General features: G+C 42.7%; 3 protein-coding genes and 1 long non-coding RNA gene across 7 annotated transcripts in view; 3 read left to right on the forward strand and 1 right to left on the reverse strand.

Annotated features, from left to right (window-relative positions):
• Positions 1 to 49: 49 nt before the first annotated feature.
• Positions 50 to 5,365, forward strand: ankrd54 (ankyrin repeat domain 54). The gene is made up of 8 exons (XM_005926686.3): positions 50 to 852; positions 1,353 to 1,400; positions 2,333 to 2,431; positions 2,567 to 2,638; positions 2,747 to 2,794; positions 3,946 to 4,070; positions 4,196 to 4,303; positions 4,447 to 5,365. Exons 1-8 carry the CDS (start codon positions 468 to 470, stop codon positions 4,519 to 4,521), a joined length of 960 nt encoding a protein of 319 aa, XP_005926748.1. The 5' UTR covers positions 50 to 467; the 3' UTR covers positions 4,522 to 5,365.
• Positions 4,499 to 12,381, forward strand: hmgxb4a (HMG box domain containing 4a). 2 transcript variants are annotated; one of them, XM_042220258.1, is made up of 13 exons: positions 4,499 to 4,517; positions 6,199 to 6,285; positions 6,463 to 6,599; positions 6,682 to 6,757; positions 6,858 to 7,454; positions 7,627 to 7,830; positions 10,397 to 10,572; positions 10,662 to 10,743; positions 10,847 to 10,911; positions 10,999 to 11,095; positions 11,188 to 11,351; positions 11,483 to 11,605; positions 11,737 to 12,381. In XM_042220258.1, the coding sequence occupies exons 2-13, from the start codon at positions 6,249 to 6,251 to the stop codon at positions 11,779 to 11,781; spliced, it is 1,803 nt and encodes a 600-aa protein (XP_042076192.1). In that variant the 5' UTR covers positions 4,499 to 4,517; positions 6,199 to 6,248; the 3' UTR covers positions 11,782 to 12,381. The 2 variants fall into 2 exon arrangements, with proteins under 2 accessions (XP_042076192.1, XP_005926749.1); XM_005926687.3 differs by lacking the exon at positions 4,499 to 4,517 and adding an exon at positions 5,469 to 5,571.
• Positions 12,382 to 12,499: 118 nt separating this feature from the next.
• si:dkeyp-69e1.8 (uncharacterized protein LOC100001340 homolog) lies at positions 12,500 to 19,519 on the forward strand. Its single transcript, XM_005926776.3, has 3 exons — positions 12,500 to 13,296; positions 13,671 to 13,819; positions 17,359 to 19,519. Exons 1-3 carry the CDS (start codon positions 13,272 to 13,274, stop codon positions 18,211 to 18,213), a joined length of 1,029 nt encoding a protein of 342 aa, XP_005926838.1. The 5' UTR covers positions 12,500 to 13,271; the 3' UTR covers positions 18,214 to 19,519.
• LOC102313862 overlaps positions 15,802 to 25,851 on the reverse strand; it is a 64,597-nt gene continuing 54,547 nt past the window's right edge. For all 3 annotated transcript variants that reach the window (XR_006054329.1, XR_001336447.2, XR_006054330.1), the window contains 5 exons: positions 24,665 to 24,869; positions 21,477 to 21,554; positions 20,674 to 20,851; positions 19,808 to 19,872; positions 15,802 to 18,175 (listed from right to left, as the gene is read on the reverse strand). This is a non-coding gene — a long non-coding RNA (uncharacterized LOC102313862). The remainder of the gene's footprint in view (positions 18,176 to 19,807; positions 19,873 to 20,673; positions 20,852 to 21,476; positions 21,555 to 24,664; positions 24,870 to 25,851) is intronic.

Raw genomic sequence — 25,851 nt, forward strand, 5'->3', positions numbered from 1 at the left:
TAGTGCATTTCTCAGTGCGCATGCCCAGCGCAATCGTCGGCCCAGCACTGGAACAGTTTGATTGGCTGCTCGATTGCGATCGTGCCATTGGACGGAAGTGAGTGAGCATCTCTTAATCTGATTGGTGATTCATACTTCGAGGTTGTTGGCTGTATGATGGGCGTGGCTTTTACCCGATGAAGTGGAAAATGTGCAATAGGGGACATTTTGATGTGTGAAGGAAAAAAGCGTCCGCAGTTTAAACACTTTACATTTTTCCAGGATGCAGTGACGCCACCGGGAGAGTAACTGTGTTTTCTGACGCTGTGTAACGGCCCGAAGAGTCGGTGCAAGATAAACATGCTTCAGACGAGGCGGACTCCCGATGCTACTCGCGGCTTTATTTCCCTTTAGCTTCAGCAGGAGTTGTAAGGTACCTTATGCAACGAGTACAGCGCAAAAATAGCTTCTCTATGCCAAGATAAAGTATGGATGGGTGGAGCGCTATCCCTGCCTCGGATAATGACCCGTCCAGCTCGGAGGGGGAATACATGGTGGAGCAGGGACCCGAAGAGGAAGCGGCGGACAGGGAGCAGCAGCAGCAGCGGGGTAACGTGGACGGGATGGACGACATGGGCAACGGTGCTGTCGGGTTTGGGATGAGTGGGACAGGGGAGGGCAAAGTGGTGCTGGGTCGACTCGGACAGAGAGACGACAAAGAACTGAGGTACCTGCACTTGCTGTGGGAGCCGGGGCGAGGAGAGTTCGGTGCGGGTGATGTGGCGTGCAAGCTGGGGAAGATAACGGGGAGCAGGGCCAGGCGGCACCACAGAGCCGTGCGGAACCTGGGTCCCATCGGTAAAGATGTTTATGGTAAGCAACGGTATGGTAAAAGAAATAGTGTGTGCGGAGTTGTAGTTATGTGTTTGAAAATGTCGCTGCACAAACTAAGTAGTGCTGTGCAAGACTGCAAATGTTGGTATCGATCCGATACCAAGTGAATAACAGGTCGAGTGTTGCCGATACCGATGCTTTTAACCTATAAAGGTTATGTCATGAGATGAATCATCATCAATTTGCAAATTCTTTTGAAACTAACTAACCAGCACTAACTCATACTGCTAATGTCACATAAACTGAGAGCTGGTATGGTAACAGTGAAAATGCATGTCAGTAAGTAATGCATGCTGAGAAGATGTGTCACAGTGAATAAGAACATAATTCTCAGTATTGAAGTTCTTATTCCTGTGTTGTTAATTGATAAAATGCTCCTCTGTATAAGGTCTCACATCTAATGCAGTGCAATTTGCTTCTTTCCATGAAATCCGGAAGAAATACTAATGTCCCTGTCATTGAATGTTTTCTTTTAACAGCTGCCAAAAGACTGAGGGAAGCAGCAAACAGCAATGATATTGACACAGGTATGAACAATGTTTTTTTTATGTAGCATATTAAAACAGGGTTGACAGACAGGCAAAAGCCAGAATATTACATTTAAAAAGAAAGGCTGACATTAAAGCCAAAAACAGAACAGGGTTACATTAGAGATTACATGGAAAACACGGCATAGACATACATGAAAGACAAATTGCCAACATAATTAGTAATACTAACAAAAATGTGCTTTTTGTGAGCCTTGGGCTTTTAAATGTAATTTTTACTCTTGGAATAGCCAGTAAAACACTGCGACGTGACCACATTGTAATTAATGCACCAGCACAAATGCCACCAACGACATTGACCACTTCAGTGTAGGTTGCATCATAGCCTTCACAAAGTTTCACCCCACAAGTTAAAATCAGGCCTAAAGATCAACTCTACAAGGAGAAAGGTCAGGATTGAGGTGATGTGATGACATTTGCTAAAACATCAGAAAGCCTAGCTGCTGCATTTTTAAGTAGTTGGAGGTGAGTGAGTGACTTTTCATTTATACCCAGAAGGAGAGAATTGCATGGGGTCTTGCTTAGTCAGATGTCTATTCATATTAATGTACAGAATTCACCTGCTTGCTGCTGCTACTACTGCACATTCACCCAGTGTATATACTATAGGTATGTGTGTATATATATGTGTATATATATATGTATATATATATATATATAATGTTCTTCCTCTACACCCCCCCCCCCCAATTTTTGCACATGTCGAGGAGCGTGTCAGGTTACATTTCACTGTGTGTTATACTTGTATAACTATGCATGTGACAAATAAAGAACCTTGAACCTTGAACCTTAAACAAAAGAAAAGCATGGGTGAATACAGTAAAATACCTTGTGAGCACTGTCTGGGAGGGATGACTTCAAGTTGTGTTTTTCTATTTCCTTTTTTTTGAAATTCACATTTTCTTCCTCAGTCCGAAAGCTCCTGCAAGATGATATAGACCCCTGTGCAGCAGATGACAAAGGAAGGACAGCTCTTCATTTCTCTTCGTGCAATGGCAATGAGAGCATTGGTAGGTTGTCAGTGGCAGATTTTGTTTACTGCGCTTCATATAACTCTGACTGATGCTCATAAATGTCCTTACCTTTACCTGGATTTAATATCAGTTGATCGTTGTTCTTTCCCAATGTCTGTTTTATGTTTATAGTGCAGTTGCTGCTGAGCCACGGTGCTGACCCCAACCAGCGAGACAGTCTGGGGAATACCCCCCTCCATCTGGGTAAGAGACCATGACCCAGAAAACTCAAAACTAAAACTGAAGTCAGATTTCTGCATCGGATCGTGTATTTCTTTCACAATTCACTTTTTTCACCCCATGTTCCTACAGCGGCCTGTACCAACCATGTGCCTGTAATCACCACACTGCTAAGGGGAGGTAAGACTTTTGTACAGCGGCTAAATTCTCCATCTTTGTGAAACAATTACCAGAACTATATTGCTTTAGATATTATAATGAGGTGTATCGCCCTAAGGAAACGTGTAAGAATTCATGCATGTTTCTTTTTAAGCACTTGGAACAGTGGAAATGGGGGTGGAGTACTCCAGTTACAATGACATTTGTTTTTTACCAGTGTAGTTTGTCCAAAAACTTAACGCTCAAGTCCGGGAGATAATTAAAATCCAGTGCATATGCATCAGCCGATCAGAGATTTGTCTACCAGCTGCTAATAATTCACCGCAGAGTGTCCTGATATGGTAATACACCAGACAACATGCAGTACAATGTGGTGTTAGTAGGGTTGTAGTTAGCCAGCTAGCTTTAAATTAGACATGATACTTGACTCTGGCGGTGGCTAATTTATGGTGTTAGCTAATAAATTAATAAAGTACACAAGCTAATATTAGCCTGAAGAAAGACAGCTTGAGGCAGGTTTTGAGCATGGACTGAGTATGTAAAAGATGGACATAGCTTCCAGATCTGAAAAACTATGCAAATATGGAAGTGCCCAGAACCTCTGACTCATTTTAATGGCCACAAGGAGGCGACGCATCTGGTTTTATAGAAATCTATCAAATAATATTCCCACCTCCCTTGATCAGTACGCTCACTTTATTGTGTGATTGAGCCTCCATCAGCCTCTAAGCTTGCAGTATTCTTGTTTCTTGGCCTTACTGCCCCTCACTCTTCAGTTCTGGTTTCAGAACTGCAAGAAACCTTCGTAACAGGGTTTCGCTAAACAGTTGGTGATGTCACAGTGACTTTGTCCATCTTTTATATACAATCTCTGGTTTTGATCTACAACACCAAATGAGGCTCTTGACTCAAATGCCCTGTGGATGTCTGTTGTTTTTCCCCAAATTGTGCCATATTCCCATCTGACCAGAAGGGCCTCACTAGAAAAAAACAAACCATGTAGCTCATATGTTGGACGGGAAACTCGTTAGCTTGATAATTGATTTCTTCATGGCTGCCATCTTTAATCTGAGTTAATAAATGAGGAAATGTGATGATAACTTAATTAGAATTTAAAGGCAATTGAAGGTAATGGGTAATTGAGAGGTTTGTTTGTTATTGTTTTTCTTAAGGAGCCCGCGTGGATGCCCTTGATCGAGCTGGCAGGACCCCACTGCATCTAGCACGCTCTAAGCTGAACATTTTGCAGGAGGGAGATTCACGCAGCTTAGAAACACTGAGAGGGGAAGTCACACAGGTAGAAAATGGCTTTACTTTCTTAGAATAGTAGATGCAAACTGAGTTTGGAAACACGCAGTCTGACTCTGCCGCTCTTCCCCATTGATGGAGAATTTTTATGTTTTTTTTTTATCTGCCTGTCAGATTATTCAGATGCTGAGAGAATACCTGAATTTAATGGGCCAGAGTGAAGCTAAAGAGAGGCTGGAGCACATTTCGACACAGTTGGAGCACACGCGCACCAAAGAGCAGGTGAGACCTCATCACTCAGTCTTCAATTCTCCTATTCAGATGGACACATAATATTTGGACAACGCAACAAAACTTTAATATGTATTTTAGATTTGTGTTTTTTTTCTCACCAGCTCTTACACAGCTCTGTGGTTTTCTTACAGGTGGATGAAGTGACTGACTTATTGGCCAGTTTTACATCACTCAGTCTACAGAAACAGAATTTGGGCGACAGGTAGAAGATAAAACACTGAAGAAGATAAAACTCAGCGCCTCTTTTTTGGGGGGGGGGCACAAGCTTCTGCTTTACTAGCTTCGACCTGGCCAGCACGAGCTGAACCACCACGCTGTGGTCATCTCTTAAACTGAGCGTTAAGATAAATTGCCCTTTGGAACAGTTGTACTTTTTGTTATATATGTTTGTTTTGGTAATTATTTGGTTGTTCTCAAACTGTGGGCTGTACCTCACTGGTGGGGTACAAAGCCACTGCATGTGGCTTCATATATGTGTGTGTGTGTGTGTGTGTGTGTGTGTGTGTGTGTGTGTGTGTGTGTGTGTGTGTGTGTGTGTGTGTGTGTTTAAATGAGTGTTGTTTTGATGTTATGCTGACGTTTCTTATTTTTAAATTAATGAATGCCAAAAATTGTGCGTTTTGGTGATTGAACTTAAACAACCGTGAGAGTTTCGCAGTTTGTCCAGGGTGCTAACAGTGCTACACAACATTATTATCCTGGCTAAAATGATTAGATGCTAATCATATAAGAACCCCCCTCACCAGGACGAAACACACTGAGAACAGGAAGCTAGTGGAAGTGCTGCGCGAGTGACAGCATTTGAGTCAACGTGCGATTGTGTTTGTGTGCTCATGCTAATTTCTTGCAGGTTACCAGTAAAGATTATTTGAGACAAAATAATTTAACATTTATCACTGTTGTGATTTTTGGTTCTTATGGACAGCCTCTTTGTATCGTTGCCTTTTCTTCTTGTGTTGCATGTCTGTGTGAACTGTACTGTAAGATTGACTTGGTTGTTAGAAACTGATGTAAATCAATAAATTGTTATCTTTGGATATATGTATAGAATTTTTGTCTGTGTCTTTATATGAGAGGGCCTTTGTAGTTGTCATTTGTTTCAGTGGATACAGAGATTTAATCAAAGGCTTGCTAATATGGCTACTTTTACGCCGATTGGCTACGTTACCTAAGCCCCTCCCCCCGCACCGACTCGTATTGTCTCGCCGATACTAAAGATGGCGACGGGACCCGCGTAAATTGGAGATCTCTTGGAGGTAGTAAAAATTATTTTTCTTCACCTCCCGGTGTTTCCAAACTACACATTCTTGCACTGCATAGGAGATGGAGACAGGAGCGGAATTAAACGCATGCCCGCGGGTTTCTTTTGTCCACTTGAGCTGACCGCGGCCTAGCTTGTGGGAAAAGCCTCGGGCTTTCCTTAGCGCTGTTCGCCGGCTAGCTCAAGGCACGGTCGGCATGACTGATTGGGAGCCTTTAAATGTTGGGAAGCGACAGGGTGAAAGTGGATAGAGAGGGGGGTGTGTTTGTGTATCTTTACGAAAGTAGGCGGGAAATTTTTTAGCTGTAATTTTCTGTAACTCTTTATAGGAGTGGGGCCATATTATAAATGCAGTATAACACAAATAGCATTTTTCTGAAGTAACTGCTACTCATTGAGCACTTTTAGGTACATCCAAGCTGCTTCGAGGGCTGAGTGTAGGATTAACCGGAAATAGTTAAAGCAAGACATAATCTGTTTGCAAGGAAATTATACCTGACTATTATTTTCACTTGTAACATTTACTGAAACTGCTCTGACTCGCTTTCCCCCTGGTGTTGATATGTTATTTAATGTCTGGACTAGTGTTTTGATTTTTGCTCTTGGTGTTTTTACTTAACAGGTCGGTGTGTTGTCTGACATCTCATATCAAGTGTTGGCAAAGGGGAGACCATGGCTTTTGAGGAGATCAAGGGTAGAGAAGCCATTGGTAATGAAGTGTGACTTATTTACCTTTAGTACCCCCAGAAACACAAACGAACTGTAACAAAACTGCATTTTAGTCTAATCGCTGCTCTTCTGAATGAGATGCACATGTGACCAGAATAATTAGGGGTTTTTTTTCTTGTGGAAGCCAGAAATATGACGTGGATTTTGTGCATTTTAGATGTGGGAATGGAGGGAGACAGGGGGCTCGTGGCTGGTCGCAGCCAGAGGGAGAAGAGGAGGTCGTACAAAGATCTGTTGAGGGAAGAGGAGGAGATTGCTGCTGAAGTACGGAAGTCTTCCAAGAAAAGGCCTAAGGTAAGTTATTTGTCATCAGTAGCTCACCGTCAGTGTTCATGATGGAAGCTATTTATTATGGTTTTGATATTTTTCAAATCAGGATTCAGAACTTTTCATGCTGGGAGGAGAATCACACAAAAAGAAGAAAAAGCATAGCGATGACTACCATTACAGAGGTGAGTGGTTGTGTTTTAATTTAACACTGGGAAGATATATTGTAATGTTGTGTTCTTGTAATTGAGCTTGTATTTTTCTTCCTTTTTATTCTCTCAACAGACCATGATGGTTCAGGCCCTCCTCCCCACAAGAAGAAGCACAAGTCTTCGGACCGCTCCCCGCCCCTTTCTTCTCCCTCATCATCCCATCCCACAGATACGGCGATGGGTCTCCTGCAGGCTATCACCTCTCCCCTGGCCACAGGTTCAGATCCCAGCCCCCACTTGCATAAGAAGCCCTCCTACCCGTCCTTCTCTTCGCACTCTTCCAAGGACCGCAAACGTGAGAGCAGCGGCGGCGGTGGAAGCACGGGGAGCCATTCTTCTTTCTCTCACTCCCGTCCCACCTCTTCGTCATCATCTTCCTCCAAGAAGCACTCCTCCAGCTCCTCTTCCTCCAAATCCTCTCTGTTCCACGGCGGCGTCCCCAAAGAAGAGCCCTTGACATTACGTGAAGCGGATGGGCTGAAGATGAAGCTCATCATGTCGCCAGAGAAAGAGGAGGGAGAGAGCTTCCCATGTACGCCGCACTCCTCCAAAGGAGGGGTGAAGAAAGAGAAGGATCGGGAGGGGGCACTACCTTCAAAGTCGCCCAAGAAGAAGCTGCAGCAGAATAGAGATCCGCTGCCTGTGGTGGGGAAAGAGGTGGAAGTGGAAGGTAGGATGAATCTGTACATTCGATCAAAAAATGTTCAAATTTGGATTAATCACTTACAAAAAAAAGTCTGACTTAAGACTTTTGCACAGTTCTGTATACACAGCACACTATCCATTTCCTCAGTTTTTATTTTTTCTTAAATTAATATTTGTTATTCTACTCTGGTATGAAGGACATTATGGAGGTGGCATGGGAGATGAAAGCTCTTCTTCTGGGGCAGAACTGGAGGCAGGTGAACTGGTTATAGACGATTCATATACGCACTTGTCAAAAAAGAAGAAGAAGAGCAAGAAAAGCAAAAAGAAAAAGGACAAAGAAAAAGACAGAGACAAGGAGAAAAGTGGGAAGGACAAGAAGCACAGCAAAGGATTTAGCGGTGAGTTCACTCAGAAGCATTTTTTTGGAAACACTTTGTCCTGCATTTTTGGTATTGGAATCAAACTGTGGAAACAGAGGCGTCTCTATTGTTTATACATGATCATAAAAACACAGTTTACACTTTTTGGGACCGTCTTTACTAGTTAGCCAGCTAGCCAGACTCATGTCTAGCTGCCAGCAGTTATTGTGGTTTCATGCCAACATTTAATAATTGGTTTCCTTATGGCTGACAAGAGGAAACCTGCTGCATCAGGGTTTCACTTGGAAAATTTAGCTTTAGTCAGCTTCAACTCTCCCCATGGTTTTTGTTAGTTGTTAAAAGTGTCAGCATAACTGTAACCATAACTGTTAACAACATAACACGTGCTGCTTTACTATACTAATACACTTTTCTAATGTTAGGAACCTTAGGAAATGCACTAACATTGATACAGTGATACTTAAATTTGTGTTTTACAGGGTAGTTATACCAAAGTCATGCGCTTTGGTATAACTACCCTGAGTCATGGTATTAATGTGGTGCAATCAGTCTTTCAGAAAACGCAGCTAAATGCAATACACTAAGTTAAAAATAAATTAAACATCAGGGCAACTCCAGAAAACTCAGCATTCTCTAAAAATAGTTTAGGCTGTTTGCTTAAGCAAAGTGTCCAAGAGGACTGGCTAAATATGAACGTTTTTCCACCTCAAGTGAAGGTAACAGTGTATGTCTGTATAAGTCTGTAGTTACTTGAGATACAGTTAGCTTCAGTTTATGCTCCATTTAAAAAAAATAGTAACATACTGTCAGATGTCAAAATCAAATCCACTGTCATTGTGTTGGATAAAAAGACAGAAAAACAAACAAACAGCTGCAAGGCGATAATGAGTTAACTTGGAAAGTATTTCAGTGCTCGACAGCGTGAGGAGGGCAAGTGGAGCCTGAGCTGTTCCTCTCTGGGTGACAGACACATTTCTAGGGCTAGCAAACTAAATGTTTCAGGTGTCTGATATCCTCTGTTTTCATAAAGCATTTTTAAAATCAGCTTCCTATGTTCAGGTTCAGTGTTCACCTCAAGTCAGTGAGGCATAGGTGAGTGATTGCCTCATGAAAGCCCAGTTCAGCATGAAACAAGGATCAGCAGTAACCACACAATGCAACTGTAATAGAATAAACAATGATAAAGATAAAACAAACTACACTGTGCATAGTGTTCAAAATAAAGATAAACATAAAAATGTGATCAACAAAAAAGAATAAACAACTGTGGTAAGAGTATATTGTTGTCATGTCAAGTACATTAAGATAAAAACTGGTGTGTGAAGTTGGCAAACAACATTATGACAAACAGTCTGAGCAGACTGATGAATGGGACCTGACCGGTTTGAATGTCTCATGATGGGATTTGTCTTCTGATTAATGCTGTCAACACAGTGGCTTTTGATGACTAAGGGAAATGGCATTTGAAGGTTTCTGCCAGGAAACTCTGCTTTCGAGGACACCGTCGAGTGTGGGATTTAGCTAGGTTTGAAGCAGAAGCATTTCATTATCCTTTAGTTCTCACCGAGAGCTTTCGCAAATGATATCAAGGAAGGAGGTGGCATTTAGAGGCTGAAGTCTTTAAAAGCTCTTTGTATTGTAAACACAGCTGTAACGTTGGCAGGGGAAAAGCCAGTGATTCTTTTCCTATTCACTGCTGCTACATTTTACAGCACGCTTAAGCTGAAATGAATTGATGTGACTGCTGAAGCTTTATAGCTTAAAATGATGTAGGTTAAACAGCAGCCACCACCTCTTTTTCTAGTAGTGATACCGGCCTGGAGGCATGTTTAACAGGTGGGGTTAGTCATGAGGGCCCTCTCTGAGTTAGTCACTTTAAAGCACTTTGAACTAAGTGTGAACTAAAAACCACTGGGAGGAGAGTGCTATAGGCTCCAGATTCTCAATAACAATATTTCTGATGATACAGAAAAATGCTACTTGTATTCAGCAGCATTTATAAGTTTAAGTAAATAAAGGTTATTTGCCATCCTCCTTTTCCAGTTAGCTACTGCCATTAGTGGCAGTCAGCAGCTGCACAATATTGTTAGTGATTTAAAAAAAAAATCCACCTGGGATGTTGGATCTTGGGTTGAACTTTTTTATCCAGCTGCTTAAAGCCCAGCGTTCCCACCGTCTAACCTAATCAGTAATTTCCTCTTCCTGTCATATGGTGTAAATTTGTTTGCTTTTAGACTGCACAACACCAACTTCTAGTATCTCCTCCTTCATAGTCTGGTTGTACTTGATCGTGTGTTTGTGGTTTCCACTTTTAGCAGGAACCGTTTTCTTGCATATTCTGCAAAGCGTTGTGCTTTGTTTGAGGCTGTTTCAGGTACTAAACCGTCATCAGAGACCAACACAGGATTGTGTCATTGCTTCCATAGAGGAGAAGGGAATTAATGCAGTTATTGGGCAGTTGAATTGATGAGTAGTAATACTGACTCCATCCATAACAATGTTTCACAAAAGGGCCCATTTCTTTTCTGAAGCCAGTGTAATTAACTCTACATCTGCCCATTTATCTTTGTATGACTGTCACCAGACTCATCAAAGAGCCACAGTCACTCCCATCCCACGGTCACTCACAGTGCTGTGGGCCCTATGTATGCCATGGGCACGCCTATCCCTCCGCACCACCACCAAGGCAGCGACGGTACGACAGAGAAGAAGAAGAAGGAGGACAAAGATCGAGACAAGCACGAGAAGGATAAAGATAAGGTGAGATAGTATTTAGTTACATTTCTCGTTCTTTGTAAGGAAATGTTAATGATGTGCTCAATTGTTGTTGTTGTTTTTCTGTCATCAAGCCCAAGAAGAAAAACACAACAGCGTATCAGGTGTTCTGTAAGGAGTACAGGGTCAACATAAATGCAGAACAGCCGGGACTAGGTGAGAAAAACTTTGAAATACAGTATAATTTGTGATGAAGCACTTTAAATCTAACGGTAAGAAAAAAACATATAAACTGAATGGGTTTGCATATAATCTGCAGTGTTTGGCGAACTGAGTAAAAAGTTGGCAGAGGTTTGGAAGGCGATGCCTGAAAAGGACAAGCTGGTAGGTTTTTGTCTTTTGCTATAATCCAGTGTGGCTTACATGCCTTTAAGTGCTGGTGGTGTGCTTCATGTGTGTGTCTTTCTGTAGGTTTGGAGGCAGAAAGCTCAGTATTTGCAGCACAAACAAAACAAAGCTGAAGCCACGACGGTCAAACACAAGACGTCCAGCGAGACCAAAAGCAAAGGTATATTTGACTGTGAGCGCGGTGCTTTTTTTTTTAGTCCACTCACTGTTGGATCTTTGCTGCCGTCTGTAAGTGCCGTTTTCTCTGTAAAGTTGCAGGGACATCAACAGGAGTGGTGTCTCCAACCAGAGCGTCTGGCACCATGTCCCTGTCCCCGGCTCGAGTCCCAGATGTCGATCCCATCGATGCAGCGGCTCACCTGCAGCTGCTGGGAGAGTCTCTGTCCCTAATTGGACATCGGCTCCAGGAAACAGAGGTGAGTTTTAAATGCGCACACATAAAACACACATAAAAGCTTTTATCTAGAAATAAAAGCATAAATGCAAAGTTTTAAATTGAATTCGTTAATGTGCAATGAAACCAGTAAGCCATGTTTTCTCGCACTAGGGGATGGTGGCTGTATCCGGGAGTTTGTCTGTTCTTCTGGACTCTATCTTGTGCGCGCTGGGCCCGCTGACCTGTCTCACAGCACAGATACCACAGTTAAATGGATGTCCTCGAAACGTCCTGGTATCGTACCATCAGCTTCATTCAATTCTTCACAGATTCTGCTGTTAAACGTTTCTGCTTGTTTTTGATAACCGTTCAATGTATAATATGTGGTTTTTATCGCTAACAAAGCTCTTGTCTCCTTCTGTCAGTCAAATACATTGGACAACATCGCCTACATCATGCCTGGACTTTGAGGAAAAGATGACTGGAAATCTGGGGGAAACACTTGACCAGGGAGATCCTTTGGACTTTAATTTAAGCCTCGGCTTGGCATTTGAAAAATGTGGATATTTTTAGCATCGATGTGTTTTTAAAGTGTATTTTTTTAAGAACTTGTTTCTCTTAGATTTCTAATTGCTGTATTTTTGAATGGAACATGTTAATCTTACAAGGCACGTCAGCTTGGTTTTACTGTTACTGTACAACTGTCTGTTTTATGGATGGATGTAGTGGACTGAATGTGTGTGTTTGTGTATGCTTAGCTCTTCAGTGGCACGTTAATTGCGTGAGAGTTCAATACATGTCTACATATTGAACTTTTTTCTTTTTTACAGAAGTGTACAGAAACCTTTAAGTTCACTGCTAATCACTGACATAATGTAATATATTTCACATCTGCTTAGTTGTTCTTTTATTCTGTATAAATGACTCATTTTATACATGTAATATTTTACTGTGTATATAACATGTGAAAACTTGATTGAATACACCTTTAGGTGTGACTTTGTTGTCGTGAAGAGCTGTTCCAACAATTCACCGCCGGCTTAAACTTGAACCATGTGGCAACATTAAAATGATCACTTCCCAGATTCAGCTGATATTTTTTAATGAATTCTGAGTGTCCATGCTTCCATGTTTGTCAAATGTTGACCCTACCATTCAGTTTTCACAGTAGAAATTGAGACTCATCAGACCAGGTACCATCCACTACTCTTTGATTGTGGTGAACTGTAGCCTCAGTTTCTTTTTCATAACTGACAGGACTGGCACCATGTGGGGTTTTCTGCTGCTGGAGCCCATCAGCTTCAAGGTTTGATGTGTTGTTTAGTCAGATCTTGTGCATACTGTGGCTGTAATTATTTAAATTACAGTTAACTAAGTCACTGGATATTTTCTTTTATTCAGACAACTGTATAAACCCTACAGGTGTTTGTGTGGTAAAATCCCAGTATATCAGCAGTTTGAGACCAGGCCGTCTGGTACCAACATCCAGACCATGTTCGAAGTCACTTTAATCACTTTTCTTCTCCCATTCTGATGCTCAGTTTGAACTTCAGGAGGTCATATTGACCATGTCTGCATTTCTAAATGCACTGAGTATTGGCTGGTTAGATATTTGCATTAACAGCAGATGGATTGGTGCAGTTATAAATGGCTTATCTGTCTTACCTTATGAGTAAGAAGTCTATGCTCAAAAACCAACTGGTCATTTGATAAATAAAATCATCCAGTTAAACTGAGTAAATTATTCCCCCCGAGTTAACAATTGTAAACTTCGGTGCCGACATCCATGCCCTGATGTGCGGATGGTGCCATCAACACTTCCCACAACAGATGGAGCTGTGTTCACCTCTGGCGGAGTGAACTTCAGTGTCAGAGGCAGGGCTGAGTCAGCCCGCAGGAATTAGGAAGTGTGTGTTTACGCCTGATTCAACGCTACATACGACAGCGAGCAGGAACAGAAATGTCAGCATCTGCTACACAGCCAGGTAGGTTTGATAAATTGTCTCGCATGTGGTGTTTCGGGGGCAGAAACCATGAAATAAGAAAGGAAAGTTAGGGGCGCGGCTCCTCCACGGTCGGTTTACGGGAAGCAGCAGCTGCAAAGGGCGCAGCCAGCTGAGGTGAAACGCTTCAAAGCTCAATGTAGCAGACGAGCTTACGACACGCACACCCGGCAAACAGGGTGGGCCTTATCTCTGTAAACAACTCGCACGATAAAGAGCAGACAGCTTATACATGGCAGTTATTTTGGGCTATAAGTGAATTTAAAAACTCGGTCCCTTTAAAGTGAGCACACTTCAGTGTATGAAATAAGTGCAGCGTGTCATGAAAACGTTTTTTTCTCAATCTTGTTGAGCAGAGCTGAGGCTGGTGGTGCTGGGCCGGAGTGGGGCAGGGAAGAAGACTGCAATATGCAAAATCCTCGGCCTGCAAGACTACCAGCAGGACACAGATGATGATGCTGTCCAGGAGTGCAGCAAACACAGAGGGGAAGTCGCGGGCAGACAGGTAACAATAACTGACGAGTATGGACTGTGGTCCTTTATAAGTTCACCTGCTTATTTCTGAAGTCTGCATGTCTCTTTTGTGCTTTTGAAACATTATAGCCAGATGTTTACAAAATACAATACCTTACAATATGAGTATAAATATCAATAAAAAAACAAAAACTTTATTATCTATTAATGTGTTAATTTCCTAAATAGTTAACATTAATATCGGAGTACCCCAGGGTTCAATTTTGGGTCCTCTGTTGTTTTATGTTTTTTATTTTTTTTTGGTTAACTTTTTTTTATAATGGTGGTCATTGAGACTCAGTGTCTCATTACATAAGAGGCCTGTTTCAGACAAAATTATTACAATTTAGATTAAATATGATTTAGTTTTAAGTTTAGTCTATAAAGTAATAATTTACCTACATTTAGTCCACCTACTGTAACCTGCCAGATGTATGTTCATAATATGATTATACAACAATCAGGCATAACATTATCACCACCTGCTTAATATTGTGTTGGTCCCCCTTTTGCTGCCAAAATGAGCCCTGACCCATCAAGGCATGGACTCCACTAGACCCCTGAAGGCCTGATCTAGCATCAAAATGTGAAGGGGGGAGGGCTCTATTGATTGTTCTTCTTTGTCCAGCACATCTCACGGATGCTCGATTGGATTGAGATCTGGGGATTTTGAAGCCAAGTCAGCACCTCAAACTCATTGTGCTCCTGAAACCATTCCTGAACCATTTTTTGGTTGGTGGCAGGGTCCATTATCTGGCTGAAAGAGGCCACAGCCATAGTTAATACTGTTTCCATGAAAGGGTGTTCATGTTCTGTAACAATGCTTAGGTAGGTATGTCAAAGTAACCACATGGTTCGCAGGATCCCAGGTTTGCGTGTAAAACATTGGCCAAAGCGTCACACTGCCTCTGCCAGCTCACCTTCTTCCCACAGTGCATCCTGAGCCTAGATGTTCCTAAGTTAAGGGATGCGCACGCAGCCAACCATCCATGTGATGTACAAGAAAATGTGGTTTATCAGACCAGGCTACCTTCGTCCATTGCTCCATGGTCCAGTTCTGGTGCTCATGTGCTCATTGTTGAAGCTTTTGGTGGTGGGCAGGAGTCAGGACCCACTAAAAACTGCCACGATCAAGGGATAATCAGCGTTACTCACTTCACCTGACAGTGGTTAAAATGTTATGCCTGATTGGTTTACAGCTACATGCTAAAATCAAGTAGCAGGTTGCTGAAGAACTGTCAGCTACAGTGGTGAAGACGACAAACTGACCATCAAATTCATGTTTGTCTTAATGTTTGCCATAAACCTGCCATTGACTGCAGATGAAAATTAGTCTGTGTGGCATATTTACATGAAGGATTTAAGGGCTTGTGTTAATATTTTAAACATATATGTTTAAAAACATATAAACATGATAAATATTAAGGATCCATTTCTGGTTGTTTTGGCGACACCTGTGGTTACAATGGTTAATAACAGAAACATGTTTGTGTGAAAGAAAATGTAACTCCTAATAAATTCTCTCTCTCTCTTCTTGATAACGTGCTGCTGCTTAATCGTGCAGATGATAGATGCGGTCTGAATTTTGTCCAGTGGCATTTCCTGTAAACACCTTGCATGTCGACATCACTGAATCCTCTCATCTGAAATGCAATCTGATGTACTCAGACGCAACAATGAGCATGAATGCATTTAAAAGCCAGTTTGCAGTATTCATTTGAGTTTCATACCTGATAGGAAAAAAGAAATGTGTGCTTAACCAACCAGGCACATTTAAATGATTAAGAAAACCCACAAAATTAAGCATGACTGGGTTTCAAAATTTTGCAAAAAAACCAATAAGCAACTGTGAAACTCTCGGGGCGTATCTGCTCAAGGCTTTGGTTTACAGCGCTCGCACCAGCCAAAAGAAACTGAGCCAACAGACCTGGGTTTGTTTTAACACGTTAGTTGTAAAATCATAGCCTTGTTATATGCACTCTATGGTGTGAAATCTTGATGCACACCGATACTAAATATATTCATCACTTTGCAGCTGTTGCTCTCATGTGGTCAACTATATATATAAAAAACAAACAAATGTGGTTAAAAGGCTCAGTAATTCTACCATTAGCCTTCACACCAAAGCAAAAACAAACACCTGAATCTGCTGGGTGGTCAATGCAGTTAAATTTGTTTTACAGCCTCCAAGGAAGGCAAAGTGGACGATACTACTGTGAAAGGCTTGCCTAGTGTAATTCTAATATAAGCAAACAAGGCAAGATACATTTATTAGTGTGAAGGAACTGCTGACAATGGACAAGGACAAGAGGATGAAGGGGAGGGAGATTAAGATGTTATATACACAGGCTGTAAATAAAAGATGGATGTAGCCACTGTGGTTGTGACCCACATTTTTTAATCTTAATTTTTTAACATTAGGGTTTGGCTTCCACCAATGTTTTTTTTTTTTCCGAGTCAGAAGTGCCCGTATTAGGTCAAGATTGTGAATTTCTGTATCATAAGCTAATGCTAACAAGCTTGCTTGCCAACCTGCATCTGTAAACTGTATGAACAGAGATACTGGCTAATGCCTTGTAATAAACTAATAAAATACTCAAGTTTTACTAACCAAAACTGGAGTGCACACTTCTCGGACGGGCTGTGCCACACAGAAAGCTTTGTTATTTGTCAGATAAGCTATTAAAAACAGGCCAAAGGGCCACAAGCAAGAACTCAACTGACTAGCCTTAAAAAATTCAAATAGGTGGTTTATACAAACATACAATTGTTTTAAGGATGTGAATAAATGTTTGAGACCAAAACTGTTTTAGCTGTAAATGTGTTATTTTCATTTCTGAGTCGAGTATTTTAACAGCAGAGGATCGACTCGCTTTTGGAGCCAGCCTCAAGTAGTAATTCGAATTAGTTGTGTTTGAGCCCTGAGATTTGTTCCTTGGTTCCATAGCTTTCACTGGTAACAGATTGATCCATAAATCTGTGTTAAACTGGCTTCTGCAATTCAAATTCTGACATCCAAGAACGATTTACAAGTCAAAGGTAGCTAGCAAACTGCAGGTTGTAGTAACTTTCAGTGGATCAGCAGAACCACTGATGCTAACATGTAGTGGATTCTGTAAGGGTATTCTGTATTAGGGTTTGCTATAGAGTTAGTGTATTATTAAGACAAGAGTAAGTCCTAAACACACTTATAAATAAAGATGCAAAGGTATCTCAACAGTGCATTCCAATGTAGTTCAGTCTTTTCATATTTTTTCAGTGCTTTTGTTTCCAACATGAAAAATGTGTTCAGTAAATCTCTGAATTTACTGACTTTAATCCTTATAAAAGTGTAAATATCCATGAAATTTGTGAAGAAATTTTGGAATTGCCATGCACACACAGACTGAACTTCATTCACGTAGTGAGTTCAGTTTAAGAATACCAAAGTAAAAAAAAAAATCTTTGTAAATAACAGACATTTTTTTAAAACAGGTGCATTGTAATCAATTGTAATTGCTTTTTCTTTATGCTTCTGTCACGTCTCTGCAGGTGGTGATAGTCTCTAGTCCAGCCTGGTACGGTTCAGGTTGTAACTCAGAGGAAAGAAGAAATTACATTTCCTCCTTCATTGCCTCATCCAGCCCTGGACCACACGCCTTTCTGCTCTGTGTCCCAGCAAACCAGCCGGCTGATGAAGAGGCCAAGGCACTGGATGTCCTGAAGAAGCTCTTTGGTTCCTCTGCTGTAAGCAGAAATACCATCATACTCTTCACCCACACAGATGTGCTGGATGAGGACGAGCAGCTGGAAGAATACCTCGTCACATGGCGAAAGGACCTAATGGAGCTGGTGGAGAGATGTGGAGAGCGCTACCACACCCTGGAAGCCCGCAGTGGAGAACAAGATGGAAGGACAGCGGTGGAGGAGCTGCTGGAGAAAGTCGAGCAGGCAGTTATGAAGAGTGGGGGTTTACACTTTAGCTGCCCTCTGTACCAGGAGGCTGAGGAAAGGGTGAGAGAGAGGCAGGCAGAGATAGTGAGACAGAGAAGAGAGGAGCTGAATGACCAGGTGTCTCCCACAGACTCCCAACTGGAGAATGAGGAAGAATTGGAAGAGGTCCGGGAAGAAGCAGAGAGGAGCATAGGTGACCTGAATGTGGATGTAGATAGCATTTTTCCCTCTACTGATGTTTCACCTTCCACCTCTGCTCCGTCTTTCCTCGGGGGCTTGTGGGAAAAGCTGACAGGGTGGATTAGGTGGCTGTCCTCTCTGGTGAGAAGGGAGTCGCTGCTGGGGTCACTGGTCGGCCTGTTCGTGGGAGGGACGTATGGAGGTATGGTTGGGGCCACTGTGGGGTCTGTGGCTACTGAAGTGGGGCGAAGAAAAACAGAGAAAACTAAATGAGAAGCAATCTCATGTTTAAGTTGCACCTTAAAGCCACTCTACTGTGTTCCACAAACCACTGTATTACTGGGCTGTGGGCTTACCCACTAACACAAAATAGCATGTTTCCCTGATTACAAATAATGCTTTATAGATCAGTTTTAACTCGTAAATAAGGACAATTTAGGGTTTGCTGGATTTGAAAAATCTTTTGGCTGGTATGTTCTCAAATGTAACTGCCGCTGTCTTTTTTGCTAGCTTAGTATTCAATATTGTCGGCATGACTCAGATCTTTGCCTCTTTCTGTACTTCAAGTACATGAAGACGCCATCTCGTCTGTAAACAAACCACTGAGTGGTAGCGAAAACTTGTCTTCCATGCAAACTGTGGGAGACTGCAGCAGTTTGCTGTAACCAAAGTAATCAGAGGTTTTCAGTGGAGCACTGGACACACCTTATTTCAACTAGTGATGGCACGCAACCTTCTGCAGCCACTTGCCAATTGATCAGGGAATGCACATTTTTTCCTAAAGACCGTTAGTTATCAGCTGGTTGTGGAGGCCTCTGTGACTGGGACCTAACAGAGCATCTGAGATGTCCTGATGAATGCAGCTTTCTAACCAAGCTTGCTAGCAGTGTTCTTTTTTTTTCACGTTGGCAAATAGTTGGTTCTTGACACAGTGAAAAGACACATAATAAAATTTATTTGGGGGGTGGCTGGTTCTGTCCAACTTGCCTTTCCTTTTAGCTCTATTTTTCATCTCCATCAGCTTCTGAGGAAAATATCAAACTTTTAAGCTGCTGTGTTCACAAGCTAGTTTCTGACTTTGCTGTGTTTGTTTGTGTTTTCCCCTCCCTTTTCCCTCCCTTCCTCTGTCAATGAAAAAAGTCAGCGAAAACGTAAAAATCAACAAGCTTAAAAGAGTTGACATAGAGTGCAGAGCTAGCGCTACACTAGCTCGTCAAACTAACTGCATCTAAATCCATTACTGTGAAAATTTTGAATATCCTTTTAACTTTCCTATAAAAAGGATATCATACAACAGCCAAATCGATTATTCATAACCTTGCAAGCAGCTCGTCCTTATGAGTGGACTATTACTGATCTCTAAAGAAATTATTTATCATTAAGTAACAACTCCTGAACCTGTTTTATGCTTTTCAGAGAGGGCACAGGGAAGGCTTGAAACACTTTTGTTAGGAGGCAATACCAAGAAGAATCCACAAGGTGGTGACATTGACCTTTATATAGAAGTTTGAAGTTTTCTGAGGTGAACTGAAAGATAATCATTTACTGCCTACCAAGCAAATAAAAGCTGCTGTTTTAAGTACACTCCAGTGTGATTTTTTTAAATCTGAAGTGATTGTTCTTCACAGAGATGAGCTGTGGTTACTTGTAGTATGTATGTGTTCTCTTGAGATGCTTTTCTACAATGGCTTCTACCATACTGCAGATTAAAATGAATGGATATAGATAGCTGTGGTGCGAGGAACAAAAGCCCAGGGTTCACGCTGGAGCAGATGAGTCCCTCAGACTCTCTCAGCAGCACACAATGGCTTTGACACGGCAGTAATTGACACTCTTGCTTAAACCGTCCGTCATGGCCCGTCCTTACATCTCTCTTGTTCGCTGTTGCCTCTTGGTCTCTCTAAGCTGCCGGCGGCTCTGCCTCAGGAGCAGCTAGGCGTTTCCGAATGTGGGTGGTCCGGCCAGGGTGGGAGGGAGAGAGCAAGGCAGGGAGAAAAAGGGAGAGAGAGAGAGAGAGAGAATTAGCCCGGCTCTCATGTTTCCCAAAAAGAGAGGAGAGGGAGGGAAGGACAGGAGAAAGAGAGAGTGAGTGAGAAGCAGTGAGAGAGAGAGCAAGAGTCAAAGGGAGAGAACAAGCTCTGGGACTACATCTGTCTTCCAGATGTGGCCTCCTCTTGTCTGAAACGGGGAGGAAAAAAAGGTTTTAAAAGTACAGGAAAATTAGTGCTAAACAGTTTTTTATTGTTAGGGATTACACATACAGTACAGACTACAGCATACAGCACCAACTTCAGAACCCACTCACCAGGATATGCTTCTTTTCCCCCCTGCTTTATGAAACTGCACGCTAGACTCCTTCAAGTTAATGTATATGAAAGAACACCTGTCCAAATATTATTCAGTCTTAGTGGATACACACCACGGATAAGGCAGAGAGCGCGGAGATGGAGTTGGAAGTCTGGAGAAAAATTAATGAGAATTTTTTGGGAGTGTAATTATTATTATTATTATTTTTTTCCAGAAGGATGTGGCGTACATAAGTATCTCAGTTCAGTAGCACTAATCAAGACCAGTTCCGTAGCTTGTGACGGCGGCCAGTATTAACTCTGGAGGATGAGACCTCACTGGGACAGAGAGGGGAGCTGATTTGTGCCTGTATGAAAAAAGCAAAAAGCCCCCAAAAAACAAGCAAAACATGTGAGGGGAATCAGCAGCGAGCCGTCATTAACTCACAGGCGGTAACTTCTCTGCTCCTCTCCCTCACGGCAAAAATGTTGCTGCGAGGGCCCTGCGGTCCCCCGTCGGATCCAGTCTGGTGGTGGTAATGGTGGTGGTGGTGGTGGGGGAGGGCAGTCCGCTGTGAAGACACGGACGCCCGCAATATTTTTTTGTTATCATCGCGCCCCATGGCCTGGAAAAAGACAGCAAACCAAAGGAAAATAAACAAGATGACACACTCTTTCCCCTCACAGCACAAGGCCGTCCTCCTTCTTCTTCTTTTTTTACAGGAACAGCGCACGACCATTATGGCAAGTGGTTAAACATGTTTAAAATTTTATTTAGTTTTTTTTTATTTACAAATAAATATGACTGTTTGCCAGATTGTAACTGGAAGAATTTGTGGGTAAATCAAACATTCTAAATATATTTGACAAAAAAGCAAAAATAATTTAAGGTAATTTAGCTCTAATAGCTGGAAAGAAATAAAGTAGTACAGCAAAATTATAATAATATAATGTTCGGGTAAAATAATCACACGAGTTCACAGAGGCTGTAAATCAGCTGAGTGCTTTTTAACCCACCAATCTTTTTCCTTTTTTTTTTTTAAACAGTGTGACCTCAGGAACTATCTTTCTATCTGAGGGCTGTTTTTGTGTGCCGGCATGCAGGGCTGAGGCAGCGAGCGGTGTCCGACTGCCGGCTCGCTCTCCTCCTTCTCTCTGGGTGTGCTCGCTGTGAGCCCTCTCATCTTTTTCCCATTAGTGCTGTTTTCATGTTCCTTCCTAGCGTGAGCATGTGTGGCTGCGATTGTTTACCAAGCAGTGCTCGCCCCGTCCGACTGTGCGTCTGTGTCTGTGTGTGTCCAGTGGGGAGTATTCGACAGCGGGTCCAGACTATGATAGGAAATAATCATTAAACAAAGAAGAAGAAGAAGAAAAAGTTATGTGATGCTTCATTTAATTATTTCTACGTTTTAAAATGTAATTACTGCAGTGTTAGAAATTAATTTTAAAGTGTTTAAATATGAAATGTAAAATTTTAAACAGTGAGTCCAGACTTTTTATTTTTCTTATGTTAGCTTTAAAATTCACCAAATGTGTTTTTTGACTGATTTCTAACATTTTACATATTTTCCAAACGCTTCTTTTTTTAAAATCATTTAGTCACATTTGTATTTAAACCATTTAAGCAGTGATTTATTACTTTTTACTAACTCTTACAAACTTAGTATTTTGTAGGTAGTTACAGTGAGCCGTCTGACACTATACTCATCAGCTATGCAATCTATTATCAAAGTCTTCCCACTCGGCCCTGCCTGTGGGCACATATTTGGGGAGCTATTTTGGAGTATTACCTAAATTAATTCAAATTTAAATGGTCAGAGCAGACTTAAAACATTTCATGTGATCATTCAGCTATCAAAGGTGCCTAAAGTGGTTGATCATTGTCTCTCAAAAATAAGGTTTAAAAAGGATTTCTCAAAGTTTTTTAAACTCTCTGAGTACCATGTCTCTCTCTGCCATTACAGACTGCTCTACTAACTGCAGTACATGAATATAGGCATTACTGAAAATCTCAAATATGGCTTATAAACATTTTTTTAAACTAGTTGAAATTTTATATCCAATAGCTACGGGATAATTTTTCCCACCAATTATTTTTTGAAATGCATGAATTAAGGCTGTGCACTTAAATATGAGAGAACCTTCATGAATGTCAATTAGTAACACTTCATACCAAAACTGCTTTAAAACCAAAAAAGAAGAAGAAATTAAAATGGCAGAAATAACATGGAAGACAAAGATGAGCTATTAAAAAAAGAGCATGGATGTCCTTTCTCCTAAATTTGAAACACTGCTGAAAATAGAAAAGCATCTGTGCACTATTTCCCAGATGAAGTGGAAACTCAGAAATAGAGGCAGTGCAGCTGACACGAAGCAGCTCCCATCCATGATCTGACCATAAAGGGCCTCCAGCGCACAGAACAAGGTGTCAGCACAGACAGGAAGAAGAAGCAGAAGAAGAAGGAAAGGGAAAAAAAACAAGAAAGAAGCCCCCCAGATGATATGAATACAAAATCACACACAGCTGCTGAGGTTAGGGCTCTGATGGACACACACACACGCATGAATGCACACCGAAGCTTCTGCACGTGTACGAGCAGCTGACTCGAGCGGGAGGACAGCTCGGCGAATCGGCCGGAACGAGAGCCACCCCTCGTCCCCTCCAGCCTGACCCGAGCCTCTTCGCCCACACCCCCCTCCAGATGTGACAGAGGAAGATGTCCTGTGCGGACAGCGACTGGAGACGGGAGAAAGAGGAAAAGGGCTGAGACTCGGATGTGCGGTCTGGTTCAGGTTTGTACGCCCCGCCGGCATCCGTCTGTTAAAAGAGAACTTCCCAATATGGTCGCCACATTTGAGTCATTTATTTTCACTCGTACAACCTTAACATACGTTCTGACACTTGGATGCCAAAAAGGCACTGGGGCTTAACTAATACCCCGTGGCAACATGTCAGAATCGGATGACGATAAATGAGTTCCAGTTTGACTCAGTTCGCTTGCCAAGGGACAGATAAACAGCTAGTAGGAGGGTAAGGTCACGGGCTCGTGTGTCTTACAGGCGTGCGGATAAGCCTACTGTTGGGACACTTCAAAGGGAATCTATGGCATGACGGGAATGGTGCAAAAAGGATGACAATCAGAATGAGAAAAGGGGTGAAGTGAGCTATTAAAGCGCACTGCAGGAGGCCACGTTTGCAGGAGGATGAGCTTTAGGGAGCGAAACATCGCGGGATGAAAGAAGCAGAAAAGCCTGAGCTCTGCTGGTGTGACAGCTCTGAGGAGTTAGCGGCCTCACGCTGCACCTATTGCAGCAGATGGGCTTTGAGGATTGCAGGAGGGGTTGGAGGGGGGCTTCAGTCAGAGAAGAAGACAACTCACTACGCGGAGCTGCGGTGCGGGTGTTAGATGGCCCCTGAGCGTCACCATAATTGATGGATAGTGTGGTCCACATTAAGTGACATGCGCCGTTGGCTGTAAGTGGGTGCGATGATTGGGGGTCTTTTTGAAGCTGGGGCCGCGGGCTGTGTTTGAACCGTCAACAGAGACCCCTATTCTCTGTAAAGGACACCAGCCTGTGGTTTGGTCGCAGCCTCGGCACAGGCCAAGCACACTCACACACACACACACACACACACACACATTATCCTTCAGTAGTATTATTGGGTTCTGGGGGAGGTGACTGTATTATTCCTGCTGCAACACTGACTTAATTCAAGGCAGATCTGACCCCGGCTCGTTCTCCTCCACTTCTGCTCTATTGGATCAAGTCTTAATCCTGCCTCCACCACATGAATGGGAGACGCAAAGAGGAGCTGCTCTCGCTCCTGCCACGTACATCAAATGTCACTCAGGTCCATATGCTGTCATGCAGCTTATGATGGGTATCGGCATGTCATATGAAAGCTAGAGGAGCTTAATGGAGGCCTAGAAAGACCAGAGCTGGAGACAGATACTCTGGGAGATTGGAGCCACAGCTCGCATTGATACAATGCGTCGTCCAAACCTGGATTTGATCTTCTGTGGCCTCGGTTGGATTTTTTGTAGGTTTTTTGTTGTTTTTTTTTGCAGATGCATACAAGCCTGACACATCCTCCGCCAGGAAAAAGCCAGGGGAGCTGGCCCGTGATACCACTTCAGAGTCGAGGCGCACAAAACAATCTCTAAATAGGAGCGTCTCAGGAGGCACTTTACAGTAAGCTATGACTAACAAACCTAAAGCACCTCAAAACAACGCTGGGAAAGATCCAGCTTCCGTCGAGGCAACACGAGCTCCCGCTTCTCAGCCAAACACATAATAACTCCTGCTCAAGGGCCCGTTTATTGTCATATCTTTTCAAAGTGACGCCAAACCCAAAACACACTCCACTCACACACGGCCTTGAGCTAACAAGGGATGTAGGCGAGGCTTTTTAGGGCTTTTCCAGCGACTGAGCTCACCAGACAGCCGATTGCGGGGGTCGACGGGTTTTTTGGTGCGTGTAGCGGTCCAGCTCTCACGCAGGGGAGACGCAGAGGCCCTCAGGGCGGTGGGCGCCCCCGGAGCAGACGTGCCCTTCAATCTCCATCTGAAATGAGAGACAGGCCATTGGTGCGCAGGGATGGGCCTCTGATTTGTTCTGTGGTCCCTTTGAAACCATGCATCCTGCAGAAGAGAGGAGGGAGAGAAACAGGGAGTAAACATGACAGGCAGGATGAAGGGAAAAGTAAGATTAAGATGTGCAGCTGCAGTGGCTTTACTTCAGCCCAGAGAGGGCAGTGGAATCAATGTGGAAATGATAAGACAGCGAGGAAAAAACTGGGGATACCCCGCACGCACTAACTTTGGTTCTGTGTCTTTTCAACACAAAAAAGTAACATGATCTGTCAAAGGGAAAGAATACGAGCGGCTATTTTAAAATCAAGGATTTCAACGTCAAATAACAAATCGATCGTGTTTCTGAACGCTACAAAGGAACTAATTCGATGTCAGATGAACAGTGATCAAAGAAAATGCAGAGTCCCTCCCGTACCATACACATATACAAATGTGTTTTAGTTTGTGCATGGTTTGTGCTCAGTCATAGATCGACGTGGTGTGGTGGGGGGGCAAATCGTGAGAGAAACAGACAGATTGTGGTGGCTTTGATGTGCGCTCAGAGCTCAGTCAACAGAATACATGCTAGGTGGAAAGAACAAAAAAAAGCAGTATCATAGGACAACTGTCTCTCTGCAAACCACTACAGTGGGACGAGTGCGCGTGTGTCTTTCTGGCCTGCGCACACTCAGTCATGTGCGCAGGCTATCAAGTTGTCGATCAAGAGGAGCGATGAAGCAGAGAGAAACGTTTTCTCTCACATCCTCAAGGAGGGCAGACGACTGACACACACTTAAAGGGAAACAAAACAGCCCCCACCACATCTAAATCCTGTTGTATTCTCTTCTCCTCAGAGGAAACTCGTGTGATCAGATCTCCGCCACCAATATGTTCCCCATATGTCTAAATCCAGCCGCCATTTCTTCCCCCTTTTTTTCAAGAAATTTGGTTTTCGGGGTTTATGTGTGTTTATCTGCACTGTGCATCGTTCGTATTAAGGGGGTCTTTGTCTGTCCTTGTGTGAAAGCTGACAGCTCGTCACTTAGCACTG

This window comes from Haplochromis burtoni, unplaced genomic scaffold (genome assembly GCF_018398535.1).
Source record: "Haplochromis burtoni strain Fernald_Lab_line unplaced genomic scaffold, NCSU_Asbu1 Contig_45, whole genome shotgun sequence".
NCBI classification, from domain to species: domain Eukaryota; kingdom Metazoa; phylum Chordata; class Actinopteri; order Cichliformes; family Cichlidae; genus Haplochromis; species Haplochromis burtoni.